This window comes from Macrotis lagotis, chromosome 8, assembly GCF_037893015.1.
Source record: "Macrotis lagotis isolate mMagLag1 chromosome 8, bilby.v1.9.chrom.fasta, whole genome shotgun sequence".
In the NCBI taxonomy this organism is placed as follows: Eukaryota; Metazoa; Chordata; class Mammalia; order Peramelemorphia; family Peramelidae; genus Macrotis; species Macrotis lagotis.
In genome coordinates this window covers 69,975,416-69,997,220 of record NC_133665.1, presented here as the reverse complement: position 1 = coordinate 69,997,220, position 21,805 = coordinate 69,975,416, and the positions used below count along the sequence as shown (strand labels likewise).

General features: G+C 34.8%; 1 protein-coding gene across 1 annotated transcript in view; it reads right to left on the bottom strand.

Moving 5' to 3' along the window:
- UHRF2 (ubiquitin like with PHD and ring finger domains 2) overlaps positions 1–21,805 on the bottom strand; it is a 150,461-nt gene that overhangs the window by 108,022 nt on the left and 20,634 nt on the right. The window contains exon 2 of the mRNA XM_074197490.1: positions 10,362–10,604. Within this exon, the coding sequence (XP_074053591.1) occupies positions 10,362–10,604 (243 nt within the window). The remainder of the gene's footprint in view (positions 1–10,361; positions 10,605–21,805) is intronic.

The window sequence follows — 21,805 nt, the reverse complement described above, 5'->3', positions numbered from 1 at the left end:
AATGTTAGCTATTATTATGTCTTAGATACATATCAAAGAAAGTCAACAAACTACTCCTGTTGTCATTAGGTCAAAAACTACTTGCTTTGAGGGGCAGCTATAGACACTTAATAATTGCCTAGCTGTGTGACTTTGGGCAAGTCACTTAATCCCAGGGCATTAAATAAAAAATTAATCAACAAATAAACTAGTCGCTTTGGGATCCCTTAACGAAGAATTAGGACTATAATCATTAGATTTTTCTTTGACTCCTCCTAGAAGATCTATCACCTGAAAGCTTCTCAGATTCTATTGGATAATTTTCAAAGACATGTTACTGCTTCCTCAGAACATCCAATTATCCCTTTTTAAAAGATGTTTTAAAGCTTATTGTATTGGTGAGGTACCAAGCGTTACAGTAGTAAGGCAAAATAAAAACCTCCTAATAAACATGTAGGTTGTTAAACACAAAGGGATTTAATTTAAGCACAGAGTCTGGTGAATCTGATCACAAGAGATAGACTGGTATTTAGGAATGCCATCTTTGCTGATGTACTGCTTCAATAGACTTACCAATTTTCTAAACTACATGGTGGGCTATTTTAGGGTTATAAGAGGATGTAGAGAATGAAGGATGATGAGTTTCTCCAGGACAGAAAGTCAAAGAAATACAAATATTATTAAATACTTCTGGTTTCACATTCCACATCAATAGTCACTTTTAAAAATGAAAATATATTCAAATAAAAAATCAACAGTAAGCTTTACAAGAAAAAAAAAACACTCCAAATGACACAGTATGGAAAATACTCTGTGTGTGTATGTGTGTGTGCATGTGTGCACTGCAGGCATGCAGATGAAATGGGAGTCAGCACATGATATTATAAGCAGGTGGAGACACATGATAAAAATGAATTGTGTTTATTTCACTTGAATTAAATTGCACTCAGAATTAAACACATTTTATGCATCATAAAGACACATCTATTATATTTCTCATTTATTTTTGTAAGCCCAACAAAATGCAATTTCCAAAAAACCAGCAACTTTGAAAAATTAAAATAACTTGTGAATGATATGGATGACCACTTGAAATTTTCAAAAATTAAAATAAATTCTGAGTTTTATTTTGTCATCTTTAACAACTTTGAACAAGTGAAACAATGATCCTTTGTGATCAAAAAAATAAAAAACATACAACACATAAATGGTTTGAAGACTGATAAACTGTAGAAATAAAAACAGAGATAGTATCAGAAGTAGGAACAGAAACAAAATCCAAATACAGAAAAAATGTTCCATTAGAGACTTTTTAAATACACCCTTTTCACAAATGAATGTAAACTTTAAAAAAAACTAAAATTTTCAGAAGACACTTATGATTAATTCACTGAGAACCAAACCTTTCTATTTTGAACTGCAAGTAAATGCAAGTGAAACTACAAATGAAACTGCAAGTAAATGAAATTACCTAATGTAGTTCCTCTGATTACACATGTAAGATGTGCCACAATTGAAATGAAGGAAAATTTTCTCAAACTTTGTTAATCTCATATCAAAAAGATGTTCAATATAGGGGATAGATTTTAAAAATTAAAATTATATCAGAGATTCAAACTAATGGAACACAATTAATGTCAGCATAATACAGAAGACTAAAAAATATAAACTCTTGATGCAATCTGGATATAATGTCATGTTCTACAGAGATCATGTCTTAAGAATATATGAATAAGAAGCTATATAATTTTAAAATCGTTGTTAGAGAAACCAACTTTATTAAGACCAAACAAAAAAAACCTAGTCCATTAAATGGAAAAATATTTTGGAAAACTGTATGAAATGGGGTAAAAGATGAGGGTCTTTTTCTATTATTGCAAAACATTACAGCTTTCTAATGTCAAAGACTGTTTGACCTAAAAGAAGAAACTGTCATTTTTCATGATAACAAATTTTTAAAATTTCATTTTTAAGATTTAAAAAGATTTTCTCCTGAATCAATATTTGGTATATATTTTTCAGAAATTATGTACTACATCCTCATATTTACAACATAATCCAGGATAAAATTAATAAGACATGTATAGCCTAATAAATTTATGAAAAATACTTTTTATATATTTTTCATATCAGTAAAGTAGATGCTACAGGACATATTTGATAAAATGTTGTTCTACTAGAAATGAGGAAGCCCTAAATTCAAATTGTGCCTGAGATGCTGTTAGTTGTATAACTTCCCTCACCTTCCATTGCTTCAGCTATAAAATAGGCATGAAAATAACAGCACCTACTTCTTAAACGTTCTTGTATGAATCAAATATATATATAGTAATCTGCACATTTGTTTTTTGTTTTTAGGTTTTTGCAAGGCAATGGGGTTAAGTGGCTTGCCCAAGGCCACACGGCTAGGTAATTATTAAGTGTCTGAGGCCGGATTTGAACTCAGGTACTCCTGACTCCAGGGCCAGTGCTCTATCCACTGCACCACCTAGCCACCCTGATCTGCACACTTTCAATCAGCTATTATTTAAGAGCTAAAAATCGATCAAACATATTTCTCAAGAATCTACTACATATCAGGTATTGTGCACTGGAGATATAACAAAATGGAATCAGCATAAATAACAAATGGCACAAATTACTGAACTGAGGTGAAAGATAGGAGAGAGATAGTTTGGAATTTAAAATGTAACAAACATTTTTTAAAGTAATTTAGACAAAATACTAATTTTTAAAGTTAGAATTCTTTTCATTTATTATACATTAGAATGTTTTCATTTTTCTCTCAAAGCAGCATTTCATTTATAATTCTGCTGGAATGCCATTGATGAACTAAAATACAAGACCAGCAAGACATAAATTCTCATGCCTAGATCTCCTTTAATATTCCTAAATTAAAAGGGTATTAAAGTTAGTAGCTGGAAGTCATCAGCCATGGAATATTTTATCTTCTTAAAAATTAAAAGAAATTAAATTATCCAAGTAGGTTTTAAAACCCTTTATAATTGTTTCTTGTAGTACTTTGATCTACTTTATGCTTCTTCATTTTTCTATTCCCATTCTACTCAAAGCTCTGATCAGAGTATTGGACATTAAGAATGTCTAAACTTCATCTGTAACAGTATTCAGTTTGGTAAGAGTAAATTTCCATGGCAACTGAATATTAATTGAGATGAATAAAAAGGCATTTAGAGTTACAGCCAAATCAAGTCATTACTGTAAACTTAGTTCTATTAAGGAATTATATAATAAGAAGAAAATAGGGAGGAAAGTGTAATAGAGTGCTTTTGACATAGATATTTTCAAATCAAAAACTAAAACTAAAAAATTTTGTTACAGAAATAAAGCTGTTTTGTTTTATAGAACAAGTGTTTTTAAATTTGTCATATAAATCTGATTTCCCTATACCAAATAACATTTAATTTAAAAAATGAGTTTCAGGCAGAATTTATTGAATTTGTATACCTAATTTCCTTAATGTGGGTCTGGGTCATATCTGTTTTGATAATGTTGGGCAACATATAAAATTTTTTTGCTAACTGTCATCACTACCACCAAAGTTTTCCTAAAATTTCTCACTGTGGCCTTGAAGTAACCCTGAATTCTTAAAGGGTAAGGCGAATTGAAAAGGCTTTAGATATATGGCTTTGCCTGAGAACCAACCTAGCTAGTCAAGCTGAAGTTAAAAAAAAAGGCTCATCAGATTGGTTGTAGGGTGAAGAAATTTTCAGCCACAACAAGTAACTCTTAAAGATCTTCTACTATATTGCCATATGCGCTGGTGCATATTGCACCTCTGAAATCTGTCAAAAACAAACAGTCAAAATTATGATAGAAACAAGAGAGATTATTAAAATCCAGAAAATATTTTTACAACTTTCCCCTTTTCTACAAACCAAAACTTTTTTCCAAAGTGACTATATGTACCCAGTCTTTTTCTAAACTTCTCTTAACCATAGTTCATAGAAATGTCCCTTAGAATCAATCCAGTCCAAACCCTTCAAGGGCCATTTCAGTTCCTAGACCCTATGATTCTAAAAGAAATGAACAGATTTTAAAGTTGAACTTCAACTGAACTGCTAATATCTTTAGAGTATCTAACAAGCACCTAACTTGGCCATAAAAAAAAGAAAAAGAAATGACTTCAATTTTATTCATCACCTGAAAAAATACTTTAAGGGGCAGCTAGGTGGCGTAGTGGATAAAGCACCAGCCCTGGAGTCAGGAGTACCTGGGTTCAAATACGGTCTCAGATATTTAATAATTACCTAGCCGTGTGGCCTTGGGCAAGCCACTTAACCCCATTTGCCTTGCAAAAAAAAAAAAAAACCTAAAAAAATTAAAAAAAAATAAAGTACTTTCTTTCTATCCCCAATAATTAAAAACAGGACTCTTGTTGAGTTGTGGGGAAACAGTTCAATGGGAAAAAAAATCAGTGTTAAAAATGCAATTTTGCAATATAAAAGCATTATGAAACTGATCAAAATCCTTAATGTAGCAATCTCACTACTAGGCAATATTCCGAAAATAGTAAAAAAGAAGGCACTTTCATATAAAATATGAATAGCTGCATTATTCTCAATGGTTAAAATTGGAGACACGATTAACGCCCAACTACTGGTAATAAGTAAAACAAAAGATGATTAATGAAAAAGAATACTAGTCTACAATAAAACAAAAGAAAAATGACTTCTATAAAATGATAAGAGTAAAATTAGAAGAAAACAAATGCTATGACTATATATATATATATATATATAATATATATATATATATATAATATATATATATATACACATGAAAATAAAAGTCAACAATATATTCAGTACACAGGTAGAAAAAATTTAAAAAGGAAAAATAAACTTAATTTTATTAAGAATGTAAATGATTTGTGCGGCCAGGTGGCACAGTGGATAGAGCACTGGCCCTGGAATCAGAAGTACCTGAGTTCAAATCCGGCCTCAGAAATTTATTTTTTTTAGGTTTTTTTTTTTTGCAAGGCAAATGGGGTTAAGTGGCTTGCCCAAGGCCACACGGCTAGGTAATTATTAAGTGTCTTGAGACCAGATTTGAACCCAGGTACTCCTGACTTCAAGACTGGTGCTTTATCCACTGTGCCACCCAGCCGCCCCAGTTTTTTTTTATTTTTTGCAAGGCAATGAGGTTAACTGGCTTGCCCAAGGCCACACAGCTAGGTCATTATTAATTGTCTAAGAACGGATTTGAACCCAGGTACTCCTGACTCCAGGGCCAGTGCTTTATCCCTATACCACTTAGCTGCCCATTGGCCTCAGAAATTTAATAATTACCTAGCTGTGTGGCCTTGGGCAAGCCACTTAACCCCATTTCCTGGCAAAAAAAAAAAAGAATGTAAATGAATATTTATTCATCTCATACATTTACCTGTTAAGAATACCATTGAGTTCATAAGAATTTAAGGTTTATTTTAAAATTGAAAGGATTTGATTAAACTAAGAAATTTTTCCAACAAAAAAATTCTATGAATCTTTGAAACAAGTTAAATAGGAATAATCAGGTTCCCAAAATGAAAAATTCAATCCAACAAATATTTTCTCAGCATCCACTACATGAGGATTATCTGAGGTTCTGGAAAAACAAATTCAGAAGCAAAATTGTCCCTACACTCAAAGCATTCATTTTCTTCCAGAAAAATAGAAAACAAAGAAGGGAAAGGCCAATGGGGGATGTTACAATGATATAATGGGGGAAAATCTGCTTTTGGGGGGGGGGGTTGCATGAACAAAAAAAAAAAATCAACATAGGCGCCTATCACAAGTTCTTTACTACTTTAAGGGCTGGAGATAACAAAAACAAAAGGGAAAAAGTCCAGAGGAACTTAAATTTCTTTTTTTTTTTTAATACATGGAGATAATATATATAGGAGAGTAATTTCCAGGGAGGGGCATTTTATTTGAAAACCTGTTGGTCTGGTACCTGGAATCAAAGGGGCATACACTGACACTCTTTTCCAGTAGCAGTAGCTACATTAGCACCATTCTGATTAAGACTTCAGAATGAAAATGTGTGGGGAGGAGAAAGAGGAACATGTATAGACAAGACTGCAGATGAGAAGATGAAGGGATAAAACATGGCTGAAATAGTGAACTGATGATGTAGAATACACAATAAGCATCCACCAGAACTTTGGGGATTAGAAGGTGGGCATTCTCCACCTCAAAGAGTTAAATCTTAGAGGGCATAATCAATCTTCTTGATTTCAATGTGGAGGGGAAGGAAGGGGGGAATCTAAAAGGCAATATATTTTGAAAGGGGGGCAGAATAAAGGAGGAAGAGAAAAAAGGTCAATGAACACTTTGAGCTAAGAAACACATTTACTTGAAGAGAAGAAAACAGAATGCTTTGCAGGAGACAGCTATTTGTCCTTTCAGCATGAAATGATTTCCAGCTAGTGCCAGGTGAGATGATATTCTTTTTATGTTTCATTTGAGTCTCATATTTGAACATCAAATTTTCTATTCAGCTCTGGTTTTTACATCAGTAAAGTTTGAAAGTACTCCATTTCATTGCATGTTCATTTTTCCCTTGAAAGAATATGTTCAGAGGGTGGCTAGGTGGCACAGTGGATAAAGTACCGGCCCTGGAGTCAGAAGTACCTGGGTTCAAATCCGGTCTCAGACACTTAATAATTACCTAGCTGTGTGGCCTTGGGCAAGCCACTTAACCCCATTTGCCTTGCAAAAAAAACCCAAAACCTAAAAAAAAAAAGAACATGTTCAGTTTTGCTGGGTAGTTGACTCTTATGTAATCCAAATTCTTTTGCCTTCTAGAATCTTATTCCAAGTCCTTCTACCCATAAATGTAGAAATTGTTAAATTTCTTTTTTTTTTTAAGTTTTTGCAAGGCAAATGGGGTTAAGTGGCTTGCCCAAGGCCACACAGTTAGGTAATTATTAAGTGTCTGAGACCGGCGGTGCTTTATCCACTAGGCCACCTAGCCACCCCAGAAATTGTTAAATCTTTTGTTATCCTGACTGTGGTTCCATGATAACTGAATTGTTTCTTTCTGGTTGCTTGTAATATTTTCTCCTTGCCTGTAATATTTTCTCCTTGCCCTGGGAGCTCTCCAGCTTAGATATAAAATATCCCTGGCAGTTTTCATTTTAAAATCACTTTCAGGAGAGGATCAGTAGATACTTTCAATTTCTATTTTATCTTCTGATTCTAGAATATCAAGGCAGTTTTCATTGCTAATTTCTAGAAAGATAATGTCTTGGCTCTTCTTTTTGATCATGGCTTTCAGGTAGTCCAATAATTTAAAAATTAACTCTCAGATCTATTTTCCAGCCCCCCCCCCCAATGAAATATTTCACATTGTCTTCTGGTTTTTCATTCTTTTGGATTTGTTTTTATTTTTTTCTTGATTTCTCACAAAATCATCAACTTTCTTTGCCCAATTCTATATTTTAAGGATTTTTTTTTCTATCTCCTTTCCATTTGTCAATGCTGCTTCTCAAAGTATTTTTCTCCTCATTGGCTTTTTGGAACTCTTTTCCCATTTGGCCTTGTCTGGTTTTTTTTTTTTTAGTTTTTTGCAAGTCATTGGGGGTTAAGTGGCTTGCCCAAGGCCACACAGCTAGGTAATTATTAGGCATCTGAGGCTGGATTTGAACTCAGGTACCCCTGACTACAGGATTGGTGCTCTATCCACTGCACCACCTAGCCACCCCCTCCTTGTCTGGTTTTTAAGATGTTATTTTTCTTCAGTATTTTTTGTCTTTCCTTCATTAAGGTGTTGACTCAGTTTTCGATTTTCCTGTATCATTCATTTCTCTTCCCAATTTTTCCTCTATCTCCCTTACTTGATTTTCAAAATCCTTTTTGAAGTCTTCCATGGCCTGAGAGCAATTCATATTTTTCTTGGAGGCTTTGGATACAGAACTTTAACTTTTTTTATCTTTTAGGAGTGTATTTTGATCTTCCTCATGACTATAGTTAAGTGTCTATAATCAGATGTTTTTCTTTTGTTCTTTGCTCATTCCTCAGCTCTGACTTGATTTTAATTCTTTGTTTAGGTGAGGTTCTGCTTCCAGGGTGGAGAACACACTGTCCCAAGCTTTTGAGGTTTTTTGGGGAGCTATTTTCAGAGATACTTCTAGGGATCTGAAAATTTTTGATTGTTCCATGGTCTTATAATCAAAGGTTTTTGAATCAGTCTTCTGGTCTACAGAGTGAGCACAAGCACTCCTTTCTGCCCTGGCACTGTTGAGGAAGGTCCCCTGCTCCACTGTGGCAGTGAGCTCTATTGGGCTTCTGCTCTTCTTCCTGGCAATGGGACCCAAGCTTGTAACCCAGATATAAGTCTGGGTAAAGCAATGGAATCCTACCTCAGTGAGAGCAAAGAGACACTTGTCATCTCCTTCCCAACCCCTCACCATTTGTAGACTGAGAACCCCAGAAGCAGCTACTGCTTCTGCTTTTTCAGTGGCTCCGAGTCTTACTCTTGGTCAGCTGGGGTCAAGTCTGCGCTGCTGAGGCCTTGTTCTGGATTCTACCCCACTCTCACCCTGATGCAGCACTTTTCCCTCTGACCTTCTGAATGTGTCCTTGGCAATCCTTGGGCTAAAAGGTCCCGAAAACTGCCACTGCTTGTTTATGACCAAGGAAGAGATAGAGAACAGTTTTTGCAAAAGTTATTTCTGACAAAGGACTCATTTCTAAAATGCAAATTTTTCAAAAGCACAAGCCATTCCCCAAATGACAAATAGTCAAAAGATATGCAAAGGAAATTTACAGCTGGGGAAATCAAAACAATTCATAGTCATATGAAAAATTGCTCCAAATCATTACTTATTACAGAAATGCAAGTTAAAGCTTCCCTGAGGTACCATCTCTCACACCTCTCAGACTGGCCAATATGACCAGAAAGGACAATGATCAATGTTGGAAGGGATGTGGGAAATCTGGGACACTAATACATTCTTTGTGGAGTTGTGAACTCATCCAACTTTTCTGGAGAACAGTCTGGAAATATGCCCAAAAGGCACCAACAATTACATATCCTTTTTGATCCAGCAATACCACTACTGGGTCTAAAGAGATGATGGAAAAGGGGGGAAAACATCACTTGTACAAAAATATTCATAGCAGCCCTGTTTGTGGTGGCAAAGAATTGGAAATCAAGTAAATGTCCTTCAATTGGGAAATGCCTTAGCAAACTGTGGTATATGTATGTCATGGAGCACTACTGTTCTATTAGAAACCAGGAGGGATGGAAATTCAGGGAAGCCTGGAGGGATTTGAATGAACTGATGCTGAGTGAGATGAGCAGAACCAGAAAAACACTGTACACCTTAACAGCAACATGGGGGTGATGATCAACCTTGATGGACTTGCTCATTCCATCAGTGCAACAATAAGGGACAATTCTGGGGTATCTGCAATGAAGAATACCATCTGTATCCAGAGGAAGAATTTTGAAGTTTGAACAAAGACCAAGGACTATTACCTTTAACTTAGGGAAAAAACCCTGATATCTTATTGTCTGATATTGCTATCTTATACTTTGTGTTTCTTCTTATATCTTCTTATACTTTGTGATTTCTCTCTCATCACATTCAATTTGGATCAATGTACACCATGGAAACATTGTAAAGACTGGCAAATTGTCTTCTGGGGGGGGGGTAGGGGATGGAAGTAAAATTAGGTGAAAAACTGTAAAACTCAAAATAAATAAAATATTTAAAATAAAAAAAGAGGAGTTTTGAAAAGATCAAAATAATAAGGTATCATACACTGAATAAAGCAATACAATTTTTTAAAAAGCAAATGAATGAAAAATTGTTTTATTCATAATTTCCCTATTCTAACAGTAAAGTGCATAACAAAAACCAAATGACTACAATTATGAACATTTTATATATCAGTCTTTTCAGCTGAACATTTGACATCCTCAAAACTATCTTACTTAAAATAATTAACATTTCTTGACTAGTATATTCTTAAAAGTAGAAGACTGTTATCTTCAAAACACGACACTAATGGAACAGAAATTTGTCTCTCAATTCATCCAATCTGAGGAATAATTCTCACAGTGGTTCCTTTGTCAAATTAGTTGAAAAAACAGGATATTATTAAAATATTTACTTATAAACATTTTTGGGGGGTAGCTAGGTAGCTCAGTGGAAAGAGCACTGGCCTGCATTAAAATCTGACCTCAGACACTTAAAAATTGCCTAGCTGTGTGACCATGGACAAGTCACTAAGCCCCACTGCCTTGCAAAAAACAATAAACAAAAAAAAATTAGGTTTCTTATTGTTTAAACATTCAGAAAACACTCAGAAAAAAAGATAGATTCTGTACTTAATACCAATTTTTAAAACATGAGAGTAACAGATACTTACCTTATATACTCCAATCCCTGGATCAATAAGAGATGAACGTGCTGATGTAGAAGGCTGATTAGAAAATCCACTGTTTGTTGTTTTCTTGCCTTTACTTTTGCTGCTACTCTTAGAACGGGGTTTTACTTCACCACCCTTACTCTGTATTGAAGTGGTAGGACCATCAGGCTCTGAACGTATTAGCAGCTGAACTATATCATTCAGTCCAACATTATAATCAAATAAAGTGTGTCCATCTTCCAACTGTTAAGAAAGAAAGAAAAACTATAAAATCTTGTCAGTCAGCACATGTACCCTGGAAGACAGATATTATTATTGTTCTCATTGTATAATTTAAGAAACTGAGGCAAACCAGTTCAATGAGTTGCTCAAGGTCACAAAGTAAGTGTCTGAGGCTAGATTTGAACCTGGTGTCTTCCTGACTCCAGACCCAGCACTCTATACACTATATCATGAGCTGCCTCTGTTGGTGTAGTTAAAAAAATAAAATTCTATAGATTTTTTAAAAGAAACCTAAATCTTACTCCCCTCATTATTACCTTCTAAAAAGAGATGACTAAATTCTAGTTCAGCTTTGCAGCACAAATAAAGTTAAGCCCTTAAAGTCAGAAGAGCATAACAAATATATATGGCCCAAGTAGAACCTGAAGTCTTTTCTTTAAGTCTTTGTGAAAAGACCCTAGAGACAAAGTTTGGATTCCATCATTATGGAAGAACTAATCATCTTTCTATACAACCTGTCTGAAACTGCAGTCTGTCAAATTAAGTAAAATCATGAACTTATATCACATAATTACCAATTACAGCAAAAATGTTCTTATACATTACTGTATGTTTGAAAAAAATTCATATAAAGGCAATAAATATTTCCTACCATTTTCCAAATTATATCATCATGCCACTAATAACAATCTTAAAATATACTAGTTCTGTGTTTTCATTCCAAGTTAGATAAACAATGGAAGAAGCACCATATTTAGAATCAAAATATTGAGAGTTTGATCACAGCTCTGCTGCTGCTTGTTACTTATAATAGCATTAAAGACATTATTTTACTTCTCTGGGCCTATTTCCTCATCTTCAAAATGAAACAGTGGAACTAGATGAGTTCTAAGGCCTCTTTCTTGCTTAAAATCCTGATATATAACACTTTCCATGAAATAAGAGAATGATATACATTGTAAATTTTCTCTTTAAACCTTTTTTATCCCTTAAAAAAATTAAAAGGGGTAAAAATTACTTACCAGATATAGCTATTTCTCTCTCAAGAAGTTATAGCTAATTTTCACCAATATTTTCCAACACAATAGGGAAAAATATTAATCACTCAAAAATCATTTAAAAAGTCCCAGGCATGATTCTGAACTCTGGGAATTCAAAAACAAGCAGAAAAATAGCCCTTGCTCATACAGAACTTAATTCCACTGGGAAAAAGACAACACATAAAAAGAAGCTGGGGTGGAGGCAGGAGGCAGAGGGTAACCTTTGTGGGCATGGTAGAGAAAGACCAAAATGTAGCCTGGAGAGCAATGAAATAAGGGAGGCCTGGGGACCCCTTAAATGGAGGTTCTAGAAAGACCCATCAGAGGGAGGGATAGCGAGGTCTTTTAACAGAAGAGAAATATGGTGAGGCTTAAGCAATATCAATTTGATAACCCCTAGACATTATTACAGCAAACTAGTCCATCAACAATCATTTATTAAAAATCCACCATCTGTTAGTTCTATGCTGAACTCTGGAAAAGCAATGCAAAGGGAAAGATAGCCCCCTGCTCTTAAGGAGCTCAGTCTAATGGGGAGAAAACAAGGGGTTTTAAGCAAAGTAAAAGCAAGATATATACAGAAGAAATTAATTTAGATAAGAGATTACTAGCATTAAGGGGAACCAAGAAAGTTCTCATAGAAGTTGGCATTTCAGACAGATCTTGAAGACAGGAGGCAAAGATGAAGAAGGAAGGATTCCAGATATGGGGGAAAATCAGTAAACTGCCCCAGTTTGGAGAGAATAGCTTATGCAAGGAGCAAAAAGGTTGGATCTCAGAGCATATTTCAGAAAATAAGGTATAACATGATAGAAAAGGTAGAAGGGGTCAGATGGGGAGGGGGTTTTGAATGTCAATGAGAGGATTTTATATTTGAACAGAGAGGAGAAATGGAAACCTTGGAGTTTACTGAAATGGGGGTGACATGTCAGATTTGCAGTTTGAGAGAATCAATCTGATAAGATGGACTGAAGCTGGGAACTCAACCAGCAGTTTATTAAAATACAGAAGACCTGAAAGGAGACCTTCATTGGGGCAACAGTGTGGTCAGAACTAAGAAAGGACATAGAAGGGATCCCTTAGCTGGGTACAATAAGATGTGGCAATAAAATGAATGAGAGTAGAGCCTCAACCTGTGAGCCTGAGACTAAAATGGTCTGAAGGAAGTTTGTCAGTGATAGAGGATTGGGGGGTGGGGGGTGGAAATAATGCTTTCAGCTACTTGGGGATCATGCACCTACACCAAATTTTTTTCCCTTCTTTTTTTGGCAGGGTGTGGTTATGTGAATTGCCTAGGGTCACTCAGCTAGTATATGAGGTTGGATTTGAACTCAGATGTTCCTGACTTTAGGACCAATGCTCTATCCATTGTGCCACCTAGCCAACCACTAGACCAATTTTAAAAATTGTACTAGACATTATCTCTCCAAACTGTTCTTAGTCCTTTCTACCTATTGAACCTTTCTTTCTCTGGCTGATCTCATCATTTCCCATTGCTACAATCAATGTCTCTATGCAAATGACCTCCGATCAGTACTATCCCACTGTTAGACATTTCCAACTGTAGATTTCAAAAGCATCTCAAACCCAATTTGTCCAAAAGTGAAGCCAATTATTTATCATTATCATCATCATCATCATCATCATCAGATGACTATAAACTCCTTTTTTGTGGAAGGGACCAACAACTATCAAGTAAGCCAGAATTACAACCTTTAAGATTTTTTCCCATTCCCCACTCAGATATGAAGTCCCATTTGTATATTCACCATCTCTCCCATTCACTCCACTCACCAGGTTAAGAGAGACACTATTTTAGGATCCATCTGATCATATTCTAGATCACAGCAATACCTTTAGATTTCCAATTTTGAGTCTCTGTCCATCAGCCCGTGAAGGTAGGTGTGTGTGTGTGTGTGTGTGTGTGTGTGTGTGTGTCCACCCGCCACCCCATGAAGGGGTGTGTGTGTCCATGTACGTCTGGCTGTTTCAGTTGCAATTTTGCCTTTCCCCATCACCCCCGCCCCCCCCCCGTTCCGGTCTCACCTCTCCTCTCTTGTTCCCCTCAGATTGGAGAAGAGGAGCTTATGGTGTGGGAGATTGTCTTTGTGATTTCATTAATATACAAAATACCCAAATAAGTTAATCTCTTTTGAAAATGCAGGTTGGTACTTGTTCTGCAACTTAAGATGTTAGGAATTTTACTAAATCACTAAACATGACCCCCAGGGTCACATAGACAATATGCTAAAGAAAACTTGAACCCAATTCCTCCTACCTCTAAAATGAATTCTTATTCTACTCAGCCAGTGTGCCTCTTAAAAGCCTATTGTTAGGGGCGGCTAGGTGGCGCAGTGGATAAAGCACCGGCCCTGGAGCCAAGAGTACCTGGGTTCAAATCTGGTCTCAGACACTTAATAACTACCTAGCTGTGTGACCTTGGGCAAGCCACTTAACCCCATTGCCTAGCAAAAACCTAAAAAAAAAAAGAAAAGCCTATTGTTGTTAAACTGAATTTAACAATAATTTAAGACAAAATTATTTTTAAAATTATTTTTGCAATCAAGGGATAGAAGTAGTACTGACAACCAACCCAACTGTAACTCCAATATTTTAATTGTTAAATCAAACAACATTTTCTCAATCCTCCTCCTTCTCTATCTGCTGCATATAACATACTCATCACCCTCTTTTCCAAGACACTCTCTTCTACTTGGATTTTCCTGACACTGGCTCCCCAAGTTGCCACCTCAGAGTTTTTTTTTAATATAGTCCCATCTTCTGCACGAAAGTCCTTCCTGATGGTTCCAATTGTTAGCTAGTGCCATCACTTACAAACCCTTTTATTTAATTACTATGCATATGTTCATATTATTAACCATATATTTATGCACCACATCTATACATGTACTTCTTGCTTCCTTCATGAGAATGTTAAAGTACTTGGGAGTCAAGCTTGTTTTACTCTTTGTACTTGAATCCCCAGCAACTAGCTGAGTACATTATATAAAGCATGTAATTAATAATTGCTTATATTGAAGGAATCTACTACTTCCTCCTTCAATCTTTTACTAGCTTTTTCTGCACAAGGTCTTAAGTTTATTTTTTTGGCCCAACTCTTAGCTAACCAGTCATTTTGACTTTTACATTTAAATACAAATGCATAGCACTATTTTTTTCCATTGACTATGGGAAACAAGTATGAATTTTTCAAGACATCAAATTAAAACAAATGGAATTATTTTATACACACATTTTGAAGTACAAATGCAGCTAGCCTTTCTTGTTTTTAACAAATAGTACATTCTCAAACTAACAATGTTCTGGCATGCTTAAAAACCTTTAGCTCTATTAAAAATTAAAACCTTTCCCTGAAATCTTCTCTATACTCTCAGTTTTCTTATCAAATCCTTTCTTCAGAGTATTAGAAACTTTGGGCTGATGCAAATTATAATTAGTTGAATCCCACTTAGTGTTTTAAAATATTTAATGGCGAAGTAAAGAAAATCCAACAGTAAATTTTCATATTTCAACTTGACATTGGATTGTATATATTAAAAATTCAAATTCTTCTAAGCATTTGAACTACAAAAGATGACAGAGACCACAGTACTGTTGACTATTATACATTCATTCATCTTTCCCTCCTCCACCAGATGGTAACCTCTTCCAGGTCAATAAAGAGGCCTTATTTACCCTTGAATGTTTGCCAGTTCCTACCACAAATCATTGCACCATATAGGTTTAACATTCAATGACTGAAAGCTTAATGAATCCTTAATTCAGATAAGCATATGTAAGGATTAATCTACATCGACCACAAAACCACAAGGTATACGTTTTAAAAGTTATATCAGTTCCTTTATTCAATCATCATTAAAAATAACATGCTGAAGAATGGATAAAAATTCTTAAGGAACTAAGTCTCTTCGTCAAAGAAAAGTAAAGATGCTCTAGAGCTAATCATGAAATCACACAAATGCCTACAAAATGATGGTAATCTAAAATATAGGCACCCTAAGTTTAGGGACAGTAGTCTTCAAAATGTTCAAAGACAAAGTTTCAAATGACATTTTAGTGAGCTACAAAATTTCAATATATATCCACAGTGCAAGATGACAGTCAAAAAAGTTAATGATTTTGAAGTTTTACATCAAAGATTTTCATAGTGTCTAGAACTGAGAGAAGTCATAGTTCTACTTTTCTGCCCTGTTAAGGCCATAGATAAAATGTAGTGTTCAGTTCTGGTCACTACATTTTATGGATGATTTAAACAGGCTGGAGTATATCCAGAAGAGAGTATATAGGATGATGAAGGTATCTGAAGAGCATTCCATATAAGTATGATAGTTGGATAGCTTAGTTGTTTGAGATTTTGATGGATTATCATATAGAAGGATAAGACTTGTCCTGTTAGGCCTCATCAGGTAGAAATAAAGATCACAATTTAAAGGAGGTAGATTAACCTGATATATTTTTTAAATTCTTAAAAATTAGAGCTTTTCAGAAACGTAACAGGTTACTGCAAGAAGACTTTAGATTCTAATAGATCTGAGAGATGGCACTGCTGAGTCCTTCTCATTTTTGAAAGGTCATACATTACTACAGAATTGAAAAGAGATGTTAGTTTTTTTCAAAAAATGGATGAAAATGAAATCCATAAACTAGAGACTACTGACTTAAATTTGAATTCTCAGAAAAATTATAGATGGGAAAGTTATTTAAATAGAAAAGGAATTAGTACCAAGAGCTTATCAAGAACAGGAAATATAGTCTTTAAGAGTTAATAGATTGAGAGATAAAAATGATGTTCTTGCTTGCCTGTATATTAACTTTTTTTAAAAAAGCCTCTCATGGGGGTGGCTAGGTGGCATAGTGGATAAAGAACCAGCCCTGGAGCCAGGAGTACCTGGGTTCAAATCTGGTCTCAGACAATTAATAATTACCTAGCTGTGTGGCCTTGGGCAAGCCACTTAACCCCGTTTGCCTTGCAAAAACCTAAAAAAAAGAAAGTCTCTCATGGAAAATATGGAATAGATAATAAGATAATTAGAACAATGCAGAACTGGCTGTATAGTTAAACCTAAAGAGTATCTGCTATTAATAGTTTGATGTCAACTTGGAAGATCTTAATTGTTGTTTTGTGTTGTTGGGTTTGTGCTATTTAACATTTTTTTTAAATCAACAATAGAGCCTGTATCTTGAATTGGCAGATCACACAAAGCTGGGATGGACAGCTAAAAAATGGATCATGGTATGATTCAAAAACAGACTTGACAGGCTAGCAAGTTGAATCTAATGAGTTGAAATTTAATAAGAATAAAACCTTACATTTATGTTTAAAAAAAATAAACTTCAATATACCAAGGGGAATATCTTGCCCATTAGCAGTTTTCTTAAAAAAAAGGGGGGGGGCAGCTAGGTGGCATAGTGGATAAAGCACCAGCCTTGGAGTCAGGAGTACCTGGGTTCAAATCCGATCTCAGAAACTTAATAATTACTTAGCTGTGTGGCCTTGGGCAAGGCACTTAACCCCATTTGCCTTGCAAAAAAACCTTAAAAAAAAAGAGACAGAGAGGTTTTGATAGACTAAAAGGCAACAGTGTATAATTACAGCCAAAAATATTAATGCAAAAAAATAGGCAGCACTGAGATACAGTGTTCAGGAAGAAGGAGGCGATAGTCCCACTATATTCTATCCTCATTAGATCACACCTGAAATATTATATTGAATTCTGGAAGCTGTATTTGAGAAAGGACATTAAAAGGCTGAAGAACATACAGAAGAGAGCAACCAGGATGGTCAAGAATATTAAATTCATGCCATATGAAGAAGAGTTTAAGAAAACAACAATGGTTAACCTGGAGAAGACTTTATAGGGAAAACATGATAGTTATTTCAAGAGTTTGAAGCACTATCTTGTGAAAAGAGACTGACTGGTTTTCGTGTCCCAAGAGAGAAGAACAAGAATCAATGGATGGAGGGTTCTTCTTGTTCAGTAGCGTAACTCTTTTCTGACCCCATGGAGCATAGCACACCAGGTCTTCTATCCTCCACTATTTCTTGGGGTCTGTTCAAATTCATTGTATCCATGATACTACCTGTCCCATCTTATCCTCTGATGTCCTTCTTTCTTTTGGCTTCCATCTTTTCATAAATCCTGCATTCACATAATGTGGCCAAAGTATTTAAACTTCATCTTCAGTATTCAACCTTTCAGTGAATGGCTTGAATTAATTTCTTTAAATATTGATTGATTTGATCTCCTTGCTGTCCAAAGGACTCTCAAAAGTCTTCTGTAGCACTACAATTTGCTCAGTTTTCCTTGAAGTCCAACTCTTAGAGTCATGCATTATTTTTGGAAAAACAATACTTGACTACATGGATTTTTGTGGGCAAGATGATGTCTGTGCTTTTTATAGTATATTGTCTAGATTTGCCATAGTTTTCCTTCCAAGAAATAAGTGTCTCTTAATTTTATGGCTGCAGTGATCTGAGTCCAGAAAAGAGGGTGCACAAAAGCAAATATTGGTTTGTTACAAACTTTCTAACAGTAAGAATCTTCCAAAGTGGAACAAATTGTCACTAGAAGTAATGGGTCTTCAAGTAAAGAGTGGGAAACCACCTATCCAGAATATTACAGAAGGGGATGTTACTCAATATAAATTTCTAACTCTGAGAGCCCATTGTTTTCCCAACAAGACATCTTCAATCAGAAACTTAAGGCCATTTGTCGTTAATGTTTCTATTCAAAGAAATATTGAATTAGATGGCCTCCGAGGTCACTTTTAACTATTATTTTCTGTGATTTTTTTTTTGCCAATTCAAGCAGGTTCTAGTTTTTTTCTGATAAAATTCCCAATTTGCAAAATGAACATTTTTTTCCTATTGTTCCTCAAAAACACTGAAGTCTTGCCACAGTCAGTGCAAAATTGGATAGAAGTCTTTTTAAAATGGAAGTGAGCATGAAAAAAATCACAGCTTGAAAAATAAGTACATAAGCTTGCAGGACTCAAAAACCAACAAAATGATACGGCATTCCTGTCCAAGAGTGAACATTTGATTAAGAATGTGAGTATTGGGAAAATTTATTCATGTGGTAAGTTATAAACCTATTATAAATTTTCTTGATGTCCAGCCCTAAGAAGTCACCAAAATCGTCATCAGAATAGAATGCTTGTTTATAGATTCAAATTATTTTGGCAATTTATTAAACAAATTATGACAAATTAAAAGCACCAAACTGAAATAAGTTGCTTTTGTAGAATCCACTTGCATATAGATCTATTTTATATACAAAGTAAGTTTTGCTTAGAATCTTCTAAGTATTTGGCATTCTTCACTTTTTAGGAAGGTGCAATTCCTTCTGTCACACACAGATCTATGATGCTCTAGAATTTTCATTTTAGGCTGGAATTAAAAGCATCAAGTCAAAAGGCACACCATCCACAATTCCATGAACTGTCAAACCCTTCACTCCCTCTGGCTCAAATCCAGAACAGCATGCTCCCAAGGATGTAAAGTGACACGTTCATGCCATGTTAAGTCAAGTTCAAGCTCCAGTCACTACCCACCTGATTCACTGAAGTGAAAAAATACTTTATATCTCTAAGTCTTTCCATTCTTGCACCAAAGAAATCCTAAAAAACTCTTGAGAATGCAGTTTCAACTTAGCATCTTTCTAAGTTCCTGACTACCCAGTCAATAAACCATCTCCTTCTTGGTCTCCCCTATATTCTCATTTTATTAGGAACCCACTGAAAAGAACTTCATGTACATCAAGTTACATGAAGTCACTGAATCTGGAAATTCAATCTTGTGCAGTGTATAAAAAGCATTTTTCAAGTCTCTTTAAAAAAAATTCATGAATCTGATCTGATGTTCATTAAGCATTTACCTGATTTTTCCTTATACAGTCAAGCTATAGCTACCCAAGTTAGGAGAATTCATTTCAGTGCAGATTTGTGGTTCAGTTCAAATTCTGTGGCAAATTTTCAAGTTTAAAAGCCACAAGATTTTTATAACTGTTTGTTTTTCCAGAAGTGTAACTAAAAACCAAAAACCCCATACTTTTGCATAACTTGGCTTATATTTTTTTAAATAAAAATGCAGGATGAATAAAGAATTTCATTTCTTTCTTGCAAACAAGATGAAGATTCAGCAGTCTACAAGGTTTTATTTCCTCTATCGATATGATTATTAGAGAATAATTACTGAACATTATTCTTTACTATTCAAAAGCACTTCCATCCACAAATTGATGTTTTTAATTATCGTCAAGATTAAGACTCCTCTCCTCTAAGTTGTCCCTATTTAGCTTTACACCCCATAACAATTAGTTCCTTACTTTATAATTTTCCAATGTATTTGTATCTAGTTTGTACAACACTGTCTTATGTTTTAAAATTACTTCATATTTTTCTCCAGAATTAGAATGAAAGCAGTATATGGCAGTATATTTAAATTTATCCATCAGTGAACAAGTATTCAACAAATGCTCTTTAAAAATTATTTATTTTTGAATTTTACAATTTTTCTCCCAATCTCATTTCCCTCCCCCCACAGAAAGCAGTCTGTTAATCTTTACATTTCAACAAATGCTTTTGATGTTTTGATTTTGACATCTTCCTAGATCTCCAATTCCATCTTGCCTTATTTCAGAAAGTAACTGGTAGATAACATGAGTCTGGAAGTTTCCTAGCTTGTGAATTAGCATGGCACAAGGAAGAACCAAGGAAACCTCCAGCATCCAGACTTGAAATATAATCAATCTTGTTCTTGTTAGTCTTTGTCTTGTTATTGTCTTTCAGGTAATTAGTCAAATGTTCAATGGAAATATGGTAGGCATCTGAGTCCTTCTGCAAAGGTTGGTTGGCTGGTTGTTGTCCTTCATTCCTGGAGATGACTTGGCAATAGACTAAAGTCACAGAACAGAGGGATTTAAGCAATTCCAGGAAGCTTCAGTACAAGAAGCTCTAGGCACCAATTGGGTGGATTGCTTTTCTGATTAGTGACTGCTTTTTTTGGAAAAACATGATCAGTGATCATTTCTATTTTTAACAGGTTTTATCTCTGAAATACTGAAAATGAATTTTTCAAAGCTTTTACTTTTTTATAATGAATATCTGGTAAGAATATCCGGTAAGAAAAATCAAGGAAAAGAACAGAACTTGTTTTAAAACTTTCTGTCTGGGATCATCCAATATAAGGGTTAATTGCAAACTTTTCAAATCAAATACATGTGTAAATGTGGATTTGATGTATTTAAGTTACTTGGAAAATGTATTCTCAAACTTAATTTTTACACTAAGTCCAAGTTAAATCCACACTAAAGTCATTTTCTTTGAGGGGAAAGGAAGAAGCAATCAGGGTTAAGTGACCTGCCCGGGAGTCACTCAGCTAGTGTCAGAGGTTATAATTGAACTCAGACACTTCCAACTTCAGGCCTAGTCCTCTATCCATTTCAAGACCTAGCTTCCTCCACTAAAGTATTTTTGGAAATCAAAAAAACATAAAATGTAAGTTTTTCTTCTTCTTTAAAAATAGTCAAGTTTCAAACTAGATAATTTTGATTACATTAAATTAAAAAAGCTTTTGCACAGACAAAACCACTGTAACCTACATCAAAAGAAATGTAGTAAATTAGGAAACAATTTTTATAACTAGCATTTCTAAAATATACAGAGAACTGAGTCAAATTTTCAAAAAAAAACCAAGCTATTACCCAAATGACAAATAGTCAAAGGATATGCAAAGACAATTTAGAGCAGAGAAAATCAAAGTTATCTACAGTCATATGAAAAATTACTCTAAATAATTACTTATTAGAGAAATGCAAATTATAGCACCTCACATCTCTCAGACTGACCAATATGACCAGGAAGGGCAATGATCAATGTTGGAAGGGATGTGGGAAATCTGGGATACTTTACATTGTTGTTGCAGCTGTGAACTCATACAAAATTTCTGGAGTCCAATTTGGAATTATGGTCCAAGGACAACAAAAATGTGTATACCCTTTGATCCAGTAATACCACTACTGGGTCTATACCTTGAAGAGATGATGAAAAAGGGTAAAAACATCACTTGTACAAAAATATTCATCGCAGCCCTGTTTGTGGTGGCAAAGAATTGGAAATTAATTGAGTGTCCTTCAATTGGGAAATGGCTTAACAAACTGT